Source organism: Protopterus annectens, chromosome 13.part0, assembly GCF_019279795.1.
Source record: "Protopterus annectens isolate FY-2018-M chromosome 13.part0, PAN1.0, whole genome shotgun sequence".
Lineage (NCBI taxonomy): Eukaryota > Metazoa > Chordata > Ceratodontiformes > Protopteridae > Protopterus > Protopterus annectens.
The window spans coordinates 370,672,154-370,684,763 of NC_056747.1; the positions used below are offsets into that span (position 1 = coordinate 370,672,154).

A 12,610-nucleotide genomic window follows, 5' to 3' on the forward strand; every position below is an offset into this window, starting at 1 on the left:
CCAAAAAGTTTGAAAAAATGTAGTTAAATTAAAAAGGACTAAAAGCAAGTGCAGAAAGGGTTTATTAGGTAGAATGTGGTAAAGAGATGTCCTGGGGGAGTGTCTTAGATCAAATCTACAGTGGGGCGGGCACTGCAAAAGCCACCGAATTTAAACTACAACCAAGAATAGGGAGGGGGGGTGGGGGAGCAGTTTCAACACAGATGTAAGGAATGTGCAAATTATAAAAAAATATATATACTGTTTTCTATAGATTTGCAGAGCAGTAAGACAGATATCAAGCAGACAATTTAGCTCTATAATACAGAATAACACAGAAAATATACTCCGCTCTAACTTGAAGATAGTTCTGTAAGGCTGTCTCTCAAACTAAGGTTCCAGTTTGAATACAGGTTGTTAATTAAAAGGAGACACAGCACTAGCTAAATTATATCAGCTGAAGACAAGGCAGGAAATGAGGGGGGTGGGGGAGCAGTTAACAGATGTAAGGAATGTGCAAATTATAAAAAAATATATATACTGTTTTCTATAGATTTGCAGAGCAGTAAGACACAGATATCAAGCAGATAATTTAGCTCTATAATACAGAATAACACAGAAAATATACTCAGCTCTATAACTTGAAGATAGTTCTGTAAGGCTGTCTCTCAAACTAAGGTTCCAGTTTGAATGCCACAACTGGAAATACCCTTCTCAACCTCTGTGGTATATAAAGGCATTTGTGAAAACACTTCCATGCAAATACCCTAAAAAGGCCCAACTCTGTAGCATATGGGACATTAAAAACTTTCTTCCACAACTTTACATCAATTTCCTCCCTCAAAAAAGACTCCCATTGTCATCAATTATCTCAAACAATTCCTTTAGCACCTTACATTCTACTCCCAAACTTTCCATATAAGGGTCTTTCCCCATCTCCCATTAATGGCAGTTTCTACAAAGCTGTACCTGTTTAAAGATCAATCTATCCCATCCTTTGCACTGCATTATTCCTTCAAATTCTACTTGCAAACATGGAAGTTTATAATTCTACTGCATTTGCTCCAAGGAAACCCACACCTGCTCACAGCATATCTAATCTCCTCCTTGGTGATAAAGAATGGCATACACCATAACCATGCAGCAGAAAGGCTCATTTGGAACTAATGGATTTACACTGCTGAAATAGAGGATGGGCCTTACTGAGATCCTTCACGTCCAGAGTATCAAAAGAAACTTGCATGAAAGCCTAGCCCTTGCTTATCTGGTGAGGCTTTTTTTTTTTTTTGTAGTACCAGGATCAGAGCTGCTCTTACTGTTACTGCCTTCTGAAAGAGTGTATCATCAGAAAGGGGAAGGAGCTGTAGCCTGGTTTGGGGGGGGGGGGGTTGTAAAACACTCACAGCATATTGCACTCCATTCCTGCAAGTTCACACTAAGTGAAATAGAAGTTATGTTCTTACCATAACGTTCCATGTTAGTTGTAGTCTTCTCGCCTTCTTTCTTGCTGGATGGGTTCAGAGCCGACCTCGGCTCCGACTCGGCCACTCTAAAAGCTCGAGAGTTGGTTCCACCGGCTCGAGGCTCCCCTATATCCCACAATGCTAGGCGGTATTACCTCAGATCTCGTTTGTAAGCTAGGCCCAGCCAATAATAAATCCAGAACTACTGGAAAAAGGAAACACCACCTCTATAAAAGGAAAGGAAGAAGGTGACCTGAAACCTGATGAAGGGATATATGCAAAGTATAGCATATACATATATACAATAGAGGTGGAAGAAAGAGAGGTCACAATCAAACTCCTCTAGGTCTGTCCAGGCTAGGGGGAAGGAGGTGGGGCGCAAGAAGAATAGAAGAAGACACCTAACATGGAGCGTTATGGTAAGAACATAACTTCTATATGTTAAGTTGTCTATCTCGCCTTCATTCTTGCTGGATGGGACCACGTCCCTAGCACCTTGTCCCGGGTGGCCTATCGGCACGGACTCTTGAGAACAGTAGAACCAAAATTAGCTCTATGTCTGAAGCTAGATCCAACTTATAATGAGAAATGAAAGTGTGAGGAGTAGCCCATGTAGCTGCTGCACAAATGGTATCAATAGGCAGCCTGTCTTGGAAAGCTAAAGAGGTAGCCAAAGCTCCTAGTGAATGAGCCTTAGGTTTGTTAGGCAACTTTGGTGTCTAATTTCATACACAAAAAATCAGGGATGTTAGCCATCTGGAGTGATACCTTAGAAACTGCAAGGCCCTCTACCTTCTGCATAAGAAACAAACAACTGGTCAGTTTTTCTGATCTGTTTGGTCCTGTCCAAATAATATCTCAGTGGCGATGAACATCTAGCCAATGCAATTTTGTTCAGACCGTTAGAAAAGTTAGGAAAAACACAGGGAGGTCTATGTCTTGATTTAGATTTGCCACAGAGGCTACTTTAGGTAAGAAGGATGGATTGGTCCGTAAGGATACCTATCCTTATGAAACAACAGATAGGGTGGTCGACTGCTGAGTGCATGAAGTTCTGAGACCCTTCTAGCTGAAGTAATGGCTACCAGAAAGAGAGTCTTCCAGGATAGCAATTTCATTGAACAGGAAGCTGCAGGTTCAAAGGGGAAGAATCAAAGATGTGAGAACTAAATTAAGGTCCCAAGAAGGAGGAGGAGTTCTTATCGGAGGCTTAAGGAGAAAAACTCCCTTCAAGAACGCATTGCAAAGCTTGTGGGACATGATGGCAGAATCTGAGATGCCCACATGAAAGTTAGATATAGCTGCCAATTGAACTTTAAGTGTAGAAGGAGATGAACCTGCATGAAAAAGTTCAGCTAGAAAATCCAGAACTGTTTGGATGGGAGCAGTAAAAGGATCCAAGTCCCTTCCTTGAGCCCAATAGGCAAAACGTTTCCATTTACTCAGATAAATCTTCCGAGTGGAAGATTTATGGGAAGCTATCAAAATATCTCGAACAGAGTGAGATATTTGAGGAAGCCTGGCTAAGGTTGGAACTGGAGGAACCAAGCAGTGAGGTTCAGAGAGGGGAGGGAGCGATGTAACTGACCCGACTGATGGATCAAAAGATCTGGAACTAGGTCCAGATGCCAAGGTTGCTCCAACAGAAATTGATGTAGAAAGGGGAACCAAACCTGTCGAGGCCAGTAAGGAGCAATGAGGATCAATGAGGCCTTCTGAGCGATAGCTTTCTGTATCACTTGAGAGATTAGTGGGAAGGGAGGGAATGCATACAGAAGTCCCCGGGGCCAAACTTGGACTAGAGCGTCTCTGCTGGGCTGGCCTGGTAAAGGGAAGAGGGTAAAGTAATCTTTGCACTTGCTGTTTTGGGGAGTAGCAAAAAGGTCGCAGCAAGGCTGACCCCACTTGAAAAAAATTCTCTCCAAGATAGAATCTTTCAGAGACCACTCGTGAGGCATGAGAATAGCTCTGCTCAACTTGTCCGCGATAAGATTGGACTTCCCGGGGATGTGCGTTGCTATCAGAAACCGCTGAGAAGAAATCGCCCATTGCCACAGTCTGAGTGCTTCTCGACACAGGGGATAGGACCTGGTTCCGCCTTGTTTGTCGATATACCACACTACAGACATGTTGTCCGTCTGGATTGCTATCGTTCCCAAGGGAAGAGAGTCTTGAAGGGCTTGCAACGCTAAAAGCACTGTTCTCATCTCTAGAACATTTATATGCAAGTGGCGTTCGTCTGGTTGCCATATGCCCTGGACTGTTCTGCCCTGATAATGCCCCCCCCATCCGATCAGGGAGGCGTCCGTTGTCAGAGTAGCAACCGGAGGGGGAGGAACAAAGGGTCTTCCCAGGAAGAGCTGGGGAGAAGAAATCCACCAAAGAAGATGATTTTTGCATGCTTGCGTAATCATAATGGTGTGGGACATCGGAAGTTGTTGGTACGACCATTGTGTGAAGAGCATCCATTGAAGGATTCTCATGTGAAATCTGGCTAATAGAAGTAGAGGGATAGCAGCCGCCATAATCCCTAGTACTTTCAGAACTAATCTGACTTTGACTCTGTTGCTGTGGAAGAGAAGGAAGGGAGACCAGTTTGCGTATGTCTGCTATTCTTTGGTCTGTGAGCCTCGCAGACATGTTGACTGTGTCTAGATTTGCGCCTATGAAGGTAATAGCATGACAAGGCGACAAAACAGACTTTTCGCAATTTATTGAGATACATAACTTTTGACAAATGTGAAAGGTGTAGTCTCTGGCTATTAGAAGGAGATGCTTGGTAGGAGCTGTGAGGAGCCAGTCGTCTAAGTATGGAAACACCTGGAATCCTTGACGTCTCAGGTGAGAAGCTACCACTGCCATGCATTTGCAACACCGGGGGCAGTGGTGAGTCCAAAGGGCAGGGCTCTGAATTGAAAGTGACTGGTTCCCAGCCTGAAGCGGAGGAATCTCCTGGAGCGTCTGTTCATTTTTATATGATAGTACGCATCCTGGAGGTCTATAGAGCACATCCAGTTTTCCTTTCCCAATAGGGGTAGGATGGATTGTAGCGTGACCATCCGAAATCTTGTTTTCTTGACCGACTTGTTCAAGATACTGAGATCCAAAATGGGTCTCCAGTCCCCTGTTTTCTTTGGAACCAAAAAGAACTTGGGAGTAGATTCCGGATCCTTGCTGGTCTGCTGGCACTGGCTGAATGGCTCTTTTTGCAAGCAACTTTGAAATTTCCAACGCTGCTTGATGCCTTTGAGCGGGTGAAACATCTGGAAGGGATTTTTTTGATTGATTTGGAATACGAAAGAACGGAATGGAATAGCCTTCGGAAATGATGGACTGTACCCACTTGTCTTGAGTTAGGGATCACCAGGCTTCTGGGTACAGTGACAATCTTCCCCCGACTGCCTCCGAAGGTGGACAGTCGGGCAACACCTCAGGGATGCTGGAAGGGCTTATCGGAAAAGGTTTCTCGATTGCCCTGGTTCTGCGGACCCCCCCTGCCCCTAGGGCGACGTCTACCATTATTGCTCCTCCCTCTGCCTCAAGAGGGGAACCGACTCTGTGCGTCAGGCAAAGTCCCTTAAGATTGTTTGCGGAACCACATTTTCCCACTTTTCTGGCCTTTGGGGTAAGGCCTAGAAGGAGTAGAAAAACGGACTCAGATGGCAGAAAGAGTTTTGCCATCCGTCTCGCACCTCGTCAAGGTTTCTTTCACTTGAGGACCAAAGAGGGATGATCCATCAAACGGGGAATTAGTGAAAGATGTTTTAAAGGGGTCCGCAAAACTGCATAGCCGCATCCAGGCATGCCGGCGTAAGGCCACACCTGTCCCTGCGGCTCTGCTCGCTCCATCAGTCGCATATGAGAGGAGGCGCATGGAGGAGTTAGCTATAGAATTCAGGGTAGCCAGCTGAGTCGCTCATCTTATCCTGAAAACCCGCAGCTGTAGGATCCTTTAACATCTCACTCGCTTCCTTGATCAAGTCTCTTTGAAGACGAGTGAAATGACAGAGGTAGTTCAGCGACGATAGCAAAGGTCGCTGATAAAACATCCGCTTCCCGCACCTGTCCATAGACCTAGATTCCTTGTTAGGGGGATGGACAGGCACCGAAGGATCAGCTAGCTCCTTCTTAGTGGCGGCAGCTACCACCATAGCATCCACAGAAACTCCTTAGTCAGAAATTGTTTATCTGCTGGTGCTGTGATAAACTTTGAAGGTCTCCTGGGGTGGTCCACAGAGTCAGGAGCCATCCAAGCCTGTTTAGCTACCACCTGCATGAGGGGTCAAAAGGGGGGGACACCCAGGAGGTGGAAGGGCGAGAGCCAAACGCCTCAAGATACACAGATTCATCCTCCGAAGGGTTAAGGGCTGGCCAATTTCCCTCTGTTTCAGGATCTCTAGAATGTCTGCAAAGGAGACATCTTCAGAAGGGAACGGGGAACCCTTGGAATCCTCTAAATCCGTGTCAGAGGTGACAGACTCAGGTGAGTCTATGTGCTTCCTCTTGCACTTTCTCTTCTAGGGCTCCTGCCAATTCAGGAGAGGCCTCGGAAGAGGATGAGATCCCCACAGGGGATTCTTGAGGAGCTGGCTCTCGCGGTCTGGGATGAGGGAGTGAGCAGACATAACCTGAGGCAATCAAGAGGGAGGGACTGACGGAGCCGACTGTGGAGTTGAACCGGGTTCCAACACACTCCGCATGACCTCGAAGCACCCCTGTCAGGCAGAGCCAAAGGTCCCCGCCGAAAAACTGAAAACCTCCCTCGGCACCGACAGCGATGGCTCTGAGGCCGATGTCGGAGCCGAACTCACCAGCGCCGAGAGGGAGAGCGGGGTCGGACAAGGGTCGATGCCACCTACCCCTCGAGCCGACGAGGGAAGTCCGGCGCCGAGATTCTTCCAAGGAAGAAATCGGAGCAGACGACAGAACCGAAGACAATTGTATCGGTTCCGACGCTACCACAGTCTCGGTTCCGAAACGCCCCGGCTCCGAGCTCAAAGGAGTCGGAGGAGGAACATTTTGAGGATAGGGTTAAGCATCGACTGATGAGTCGGGCTCTGAAGCATTTGGGCCAGTGCCTCGGACTTAAGAAGTCGACTCACTACCCTCTGAAGGTCATGATCGAAATCCTCGATGATCTAGAGGAGTGAGATCTATGGCTCCGTTCAGACAGCAAGGGAGATGCTGGAGCCGAATGAACGGAGCCAAGGGACGGTGACCTGGACCTCTTTCTAGATGTCGGTTCCGATGGTCTGATCGGAGCCGACTCAGTATTCAATGCCTCGGCCCAGCCGAGCCGAGGAACCACAGAAGTAGCAGTTCGAGTCTCATCGGCTCCAGACGGAGCCGATGTAGTAGGCTTCAAGCCTTGGCGTCGACTCAGTAGCTGGAGTCGAGGACCTAGGAGCCTTAGAGGGTTTACCCAGTAGCAGTAGGGGGACCCTCAGGCTTAAGCAAGCCCCTTAAGATGAGCTTGTTTTTTCTTTCCTGCAGGACTCTAGGGCTGAAGCCATGGCATACAGCACAAGAGTCCTGCAGGTGTAAAGGTCCCAGGCAGTACACACAAGAAGTGTGACCGTCTGTCAGAGACATTTTCTGACAGCACGAGTCACTTCTTGAAGCCTGAGACCTTCGAATCCTTGGACATATCAAGGAACAAGTGTAACCACACACAAACACACCGATTACACTATAAACCAAAAACAGAAAATTAAACTAAGTAATTAGCTGTTTACTGTTATAAGTCCCTACAGAAAACACACACACTCCAAGGGAATGGGAGGGCCCGAAGGCCTAAGGGAAGAACTATTAGTTCTCAAGGTAAAAAAATTAAAGAAAACTAGATTAAAGGGATAAAAGACCTTTAAGGTAAGGGGAAACTATGGAAAACTAAATAAAAGGGTTTCTAATCAACTTTTTAAACTAGTTCCTACACTAACCAGAAGCCGGTGAAGCAACACGTCTCGATAGCTGTAGCGGCAAACGAGATCTGGGGTAATACCGCCTAGCATTGTGGGATATAGGGGAGCCTCGAGCCGGTGGAACCAACTCTCGAGCTTTTAGAGTGGCCGAGTCGGAGCAGAGGTCGGCTCCGAACCCATCCAGCAAGAATGAAGGCGAGATAGACAACTTAACATCCACAGTTAACCCCCCAAAATGCCTCCAGAGTGGAGCAGTCTTTAATTCAAGTCAGGAAACAGACTGACTAGAGACTAATTGGAGCGGCTTAGGTTCTTGCGCACAAAGGAAACCCAACTGTGCTTTGCAACCAAAATCAAGGCTACAAGGCATGCAGGAGTTTTATTTTTCCTACACACTGGTTACTGCTGTAGAACTGTGCTTTTGGTCTAGTCACTTCAGGAAAAAAGCTCTGAAATTGCATTTTGACAGATGTTACGCCACATATGTGCACACTTACAGCTTAGACTGTTCACTGTACTTACAGTGAACAGTACCAAAACTAAAGCACCACTAAACTACTGCTACGTTCCAAAATGGGCCAAAGCTCTCACCTGTACAGAATACAGGAACCTACGGGGCTGCGTTAGGGACTTATTAGAAACATTCCCGTTACCTATGCATGGCATGATGCTGGCTTTGTTTGAAGATCTGGGACAGACTGGAAGGTGGCAATTACAAGACTACATACAGCTGAGAAACAGATGCATCACACATCTACTTCTCATCTGGACATCCTTGTTTTACCTTGCTTTCTTCCAGTCTCTCCAAAATTTCAAAACTGTCTTCTGCTTTCCTGCACATGTGCATGAACCACTAAATTATTCCCCCTGCGCTTTTCTCTGCAAATGGAACTACTTTGGCTTCTGCTCTGATATCTTCATTTGCTACTGTCCCAGTCTGCATTTTACCATCTGTCTCAGGCACTTAATTTCCACCATCCCTAGCTTCCTGCCTCGATTTCTCTAGCACAGAGAAGTACTGGTTGAATCATTGTTTTGAACACCTTACTTTTTAACTTCTTTGGCATTCGTGTGTCTCACACAACCCTTGACAGTGCCAGCTCACTGCAGGACCTCAGATCCTAGTCTGACCATCTCAGACGTCTCTTCAACCTTCCCTTTCAGACAGTTGAACAGGCCAATAGCTTCAAGTATTTTCCTTCCATCATAATTTTTAGCTTTGTCTAATTTCCCCACTTGCTGCCATGTCAACTGCCTTGCTTGTACCATTTAATTCCATATGCCTTCAGTTTTGCATTCCACACCCTTTTAAATTTCCTGAATTTCCTGTTCAGAGAATCTGTTTATGCTACATCTGTATATAGCAACTTTTCTGATCTGTTCCCCTCTGACTCTTTTGCTTATGTAATTCATCACCAGTATGAACACAGTAAGCTCAGAGCTGAACCCTGACATACAACTACTCCTAGAGGAACCCCTTCACATTCTGGACATTGTACTTGTGTCAGTGGGTCCTTGTAAGCAGTTGGTGCCAATTCTAATGTTTCTGGAACTTCAACCCATCACAGGCAGCTCAAATCAGCTTTCTTTAAACAGTGTCCTATGCTTTCTCCAAGTCTAGCAGTGGCCAGTACATACATCCCCTGCTTCTACTCCAATTATCTGTCTCGCTACAAAACCCTGGGTTGGTTATGCTACATCCTTATCCAAATTCAAACTGTTCTATCTCCCAGCTTACATTCTATTACTCTGGATATTCATTTATCATCCACCCTCAAACACTTTCATGGAGTGTAACAGGTGTTTGACACGCATGTACTGCTCACGGTTGCAAATCTCTCATTCTTGTACACTGGCACTAGAATGCTTATTCATGTCTAGTCATCTAGCTATCATACCTCTCTCTACTACATGCACTTTCAGGTGCCTGCCACTTTCTATCACTATTTTCCTTAGTGCTATTCTTACTTGGTGGGTTCTTCCTCTTTCATCATAGGTGGTATATGGGGTAGTGTGCAGTTTGTGGGGTGTTTCACTCAAAGCTGCTGGAAGATTGTTGATGGCATCCCATGTGAATGGTGTCCAAAGACCATTTTTCTGTCTACCTCGCAATCCAAGATATGGTTTCTTCGTGCTATCTGCAATTTGCAGTCTCACTTTCCAAAAGCCAGCACAGTGCATGCGACACTGCAACTGCTCTCTTAGCTTCTGTTATCAAGCCAGCATTTCTTCTTGGTATGGAATGTAATCTCTCTCTCACCATTTTCCTGCACTCTGTTCTTTTGGTAACTTCCTGGATGTCTGCCTTCCACAAACTAACTTTTCTTCTGTACCTTCTTTCCACACCTGGCTCAACGATATATACAGATAGTCTCCACACATACTGTTTTGAGATGTAGCCATTCTTTCATTCCATCTATTTCCACAACTTCCCAATGAGCTAGAGCCCAGAGAGTCTTTTTGTGAACTTTTAAGCTTTCACTTCAATCAGCTTCCAAGTCTTCAGTTTAATCTCTGTTGAACTTAGATGCCTTCTCTGGCCATTGCCTTCAGCTGACTGTAGCCACCAAAAGTTTAAGCTGTGGGCTGACTACTTCACTGAAAATGACTGCCAATCTCGGATTCTAACCTAATGCCTTTTCCTTAGTGAGAGTAAGTCTAACAGGGCTGCATGATAACCAAACCTTATGCGACCTTGAGAGACTCCCTCCATATGAACCAGGCAGTCACCATCAAGCCATTTGCCAGACAGAAGTCATAAAAGTAATCTCCTTTATTCCAGTTGTCTGAACCATACAAAGGCAGTCCTTGTATCCTGCTCTGCCTGTCCTGATATGAGCATTTGAGTCCCCCCATTATCAGCAGCAGTGCATGTTGTCCTACTTTTACCTTGCAGGTCCTGCAACTTTTGCCTGAATGCACCTTTTCCTCACAATCACACACCTTCTGTGGTGAACAGATAATTCTGCTGTATATTTACACTGGATTTTATGACCAGATCTGATGACATCCCTTATAGTCCTGAGAAGACTCTCCCCTACCACAATTCCCACATTATTTCTCAACTTTCCTCTCTGAGAAGTAAACTCTAGATCCCAAGTAAAGTGGCTTTGCCCTTCTACCTTATCTTCTTGGTGCACAGGACAGCAAGCCTTCTCCCTACAATCATGTCATCCACTTTCAAAGCTGCATACTGTCAATGAATGTGTATTCAACATAGCATCCATAATTAATTTTTGACAGGTTGATTAGTTTTACATCCACTGCTGTTGACAAAAAAAGTACCGGTTTTGCTTTATCAGGAAAATCAAACACATGACTAAAGTAAAACTGCAAAATTATGGCTCTCAATATTCATACTAAATATTTTTATATGAAAACACAGGATAAAACTCTTGCTAGACACCACAAGACAATGACAAAACAGCTGTTCGTGATCAGTCACTGAAACCATCATCCCTGCCAACCCACAATCTTTTTATGTTCAAGGGAGGTTCTTCTGTATCTGATAGTTATAAAGTTGCTTAGAAGCTTACATGTCAATGAATTACAGAAAGTTCACCCTTACTTGAGCAACGCTAGAAAGGCCGCAGGTTCAACGTCGGGTAACTCAATCTCTGTGGACGTTGTTGCCATTCCACCATTGAACATGGCATCAAAAACAGCACTGCCAACTGCCAAGACAAACCTGAGGAAGTGGGGGGAAAAAAAAAAGTAAATCACATGACAATGTAATCTACTTTATTCCGTGACCCTCAGCCTCATTTAAATTCTACCATAAAATCCCTTAAAATGATCATCATTCTATCAAATCTACATTCTCCCATCGTTTTGTTGCGTTTATTTTTTATTTATTTGCATTTGTTTACTGGAAGTTCCGACTGGACACAGGTCCTTTTTCAGCGAAGGCCCAGGGAGAAAAGCGACAGCACATGAACAATTGTAATACAAATAGTAATACAAGCAATAGCAAACATGGTAAATATGAACATAGTTACTTGCAGAACTGATAAACCATACAACAGCAACTTTGTATGCATACAATATGACACATAGTAAACAGTAAATTAACAGTTTAACTGTTATCAAGGTCATGCATGTCATACTACAAGATATACACACATCAGTTGCACAGCCACATATGTACGCTTAAGTATACTTCAGTCAATGCTTTTTTAACCTGCAGTGTCTGTGCGCCCGATAGCAAAATACTCAATGCTGAACTCAGACTTGCATACCATGTGAAAATCATTAAGCAGCTAGCATTTTATTACGGAGGTGCCAACTACTAGTTCCTGTAATTCAGTATGAAAAACACTTGTGCAGAAACAAATCTAAGCATGTTCTGTAATGCACTTGTTTGAAACAAGGCAATAAATCCAGAGTAAGTTTTTACAAGCAACTTGAACACTACCGAGCAGATGAAGCAAAACCAAGTGCAGCAATGATACTTAAATTTGTTACATAAATCATTCTTTATAAAACAATGAATGAGCAAAATCACTAAATTCTGTGCATATTTTGGTCAGGGAGATTTTGTTAGGGCACATCTAAAGACCGATAACTAACTGTCCAGGTTTCTTACACAGATGGTATCACTGGAAAGGAAACTGTCAAGCTGCTAGCCTTTCAACGAGGAGAGTTGGGTAAAACATGGAGAGAAGATGGGGGGGGTCTTAGAAGTTCAAAAATCTTAAGGTGGCAGAGTAAGAATGGCTGAAGTAGCATGAAACAGAATCTAATCCACAAAGGGACCAAGACAACTGTCTTAGCTGCAAGAATTACAACCTTCAGGACAAATCTTGGTAAAAGAGGAAAATCAAAAAAGAAGCCATTATGGCCAAGGGTGACCTAAATGCATCCTTCAGCAGTCTTCCTGGAAGCCCAATCACTGAAAATATTTGGTCTAGTAAGGCAGAAAGGTCAGACATGGGTGATAAAGCACGGAAGATTTTTATGATCACTGACCAAGTGGCCACCTGTGGGACACCGACAATGCATCAGTCTTACTGGCAAGACAGTTTACCTCACCCCTTCAGAATGTACACTGCAACCAGAAAGTGGGATTTAATCTCATTACGACACTCTCAAGGCCTCAACACAATGGATAAACAAAAGTTACGTACTCACCATAATGACAGATAGTGTTGTCTACATTTTCATCCAGTTCAACGTTTGGGTTACCCGATTCAACCTTGGTCTTTTTTTGAAGCTGTTAATCCATGGCAGACTCCCTCCCTCCCTTTC

At 44.6% G+C, this 12,610-nt stretch overlaps 1 protein-coding gene across 2 annotated transcripts in view; it reads right to left on the reverse strand.

Moving 5' to 3' along the window:
* The window catches only part of LOC122787331 (BTB/POZ domain-containing protein 2-like), a 555,231-nt gene that overhangs the window by 500,093 nt on the left and 42,528 nt on the right, over nucleotides 1–12,610 (reverse strand). The window contains exon 2 of one of the 2 annotated variants that reach the window (XM_044053979.1): nucleotides 10,932–11,051. The exons of the other annotated variant lie outside the window; for it this stretch is intronic. Within the exon in view, the coding sequence (XP_043909914.1) occupies nucleotides 10,932–11,051 (120 nt within the window). The remainder of the gene's footprint in view (nucleotides 1–10,931; nucleotides 11,052–12,610) is intronic. 2 annotated transcript variants of the gene reach the window in all.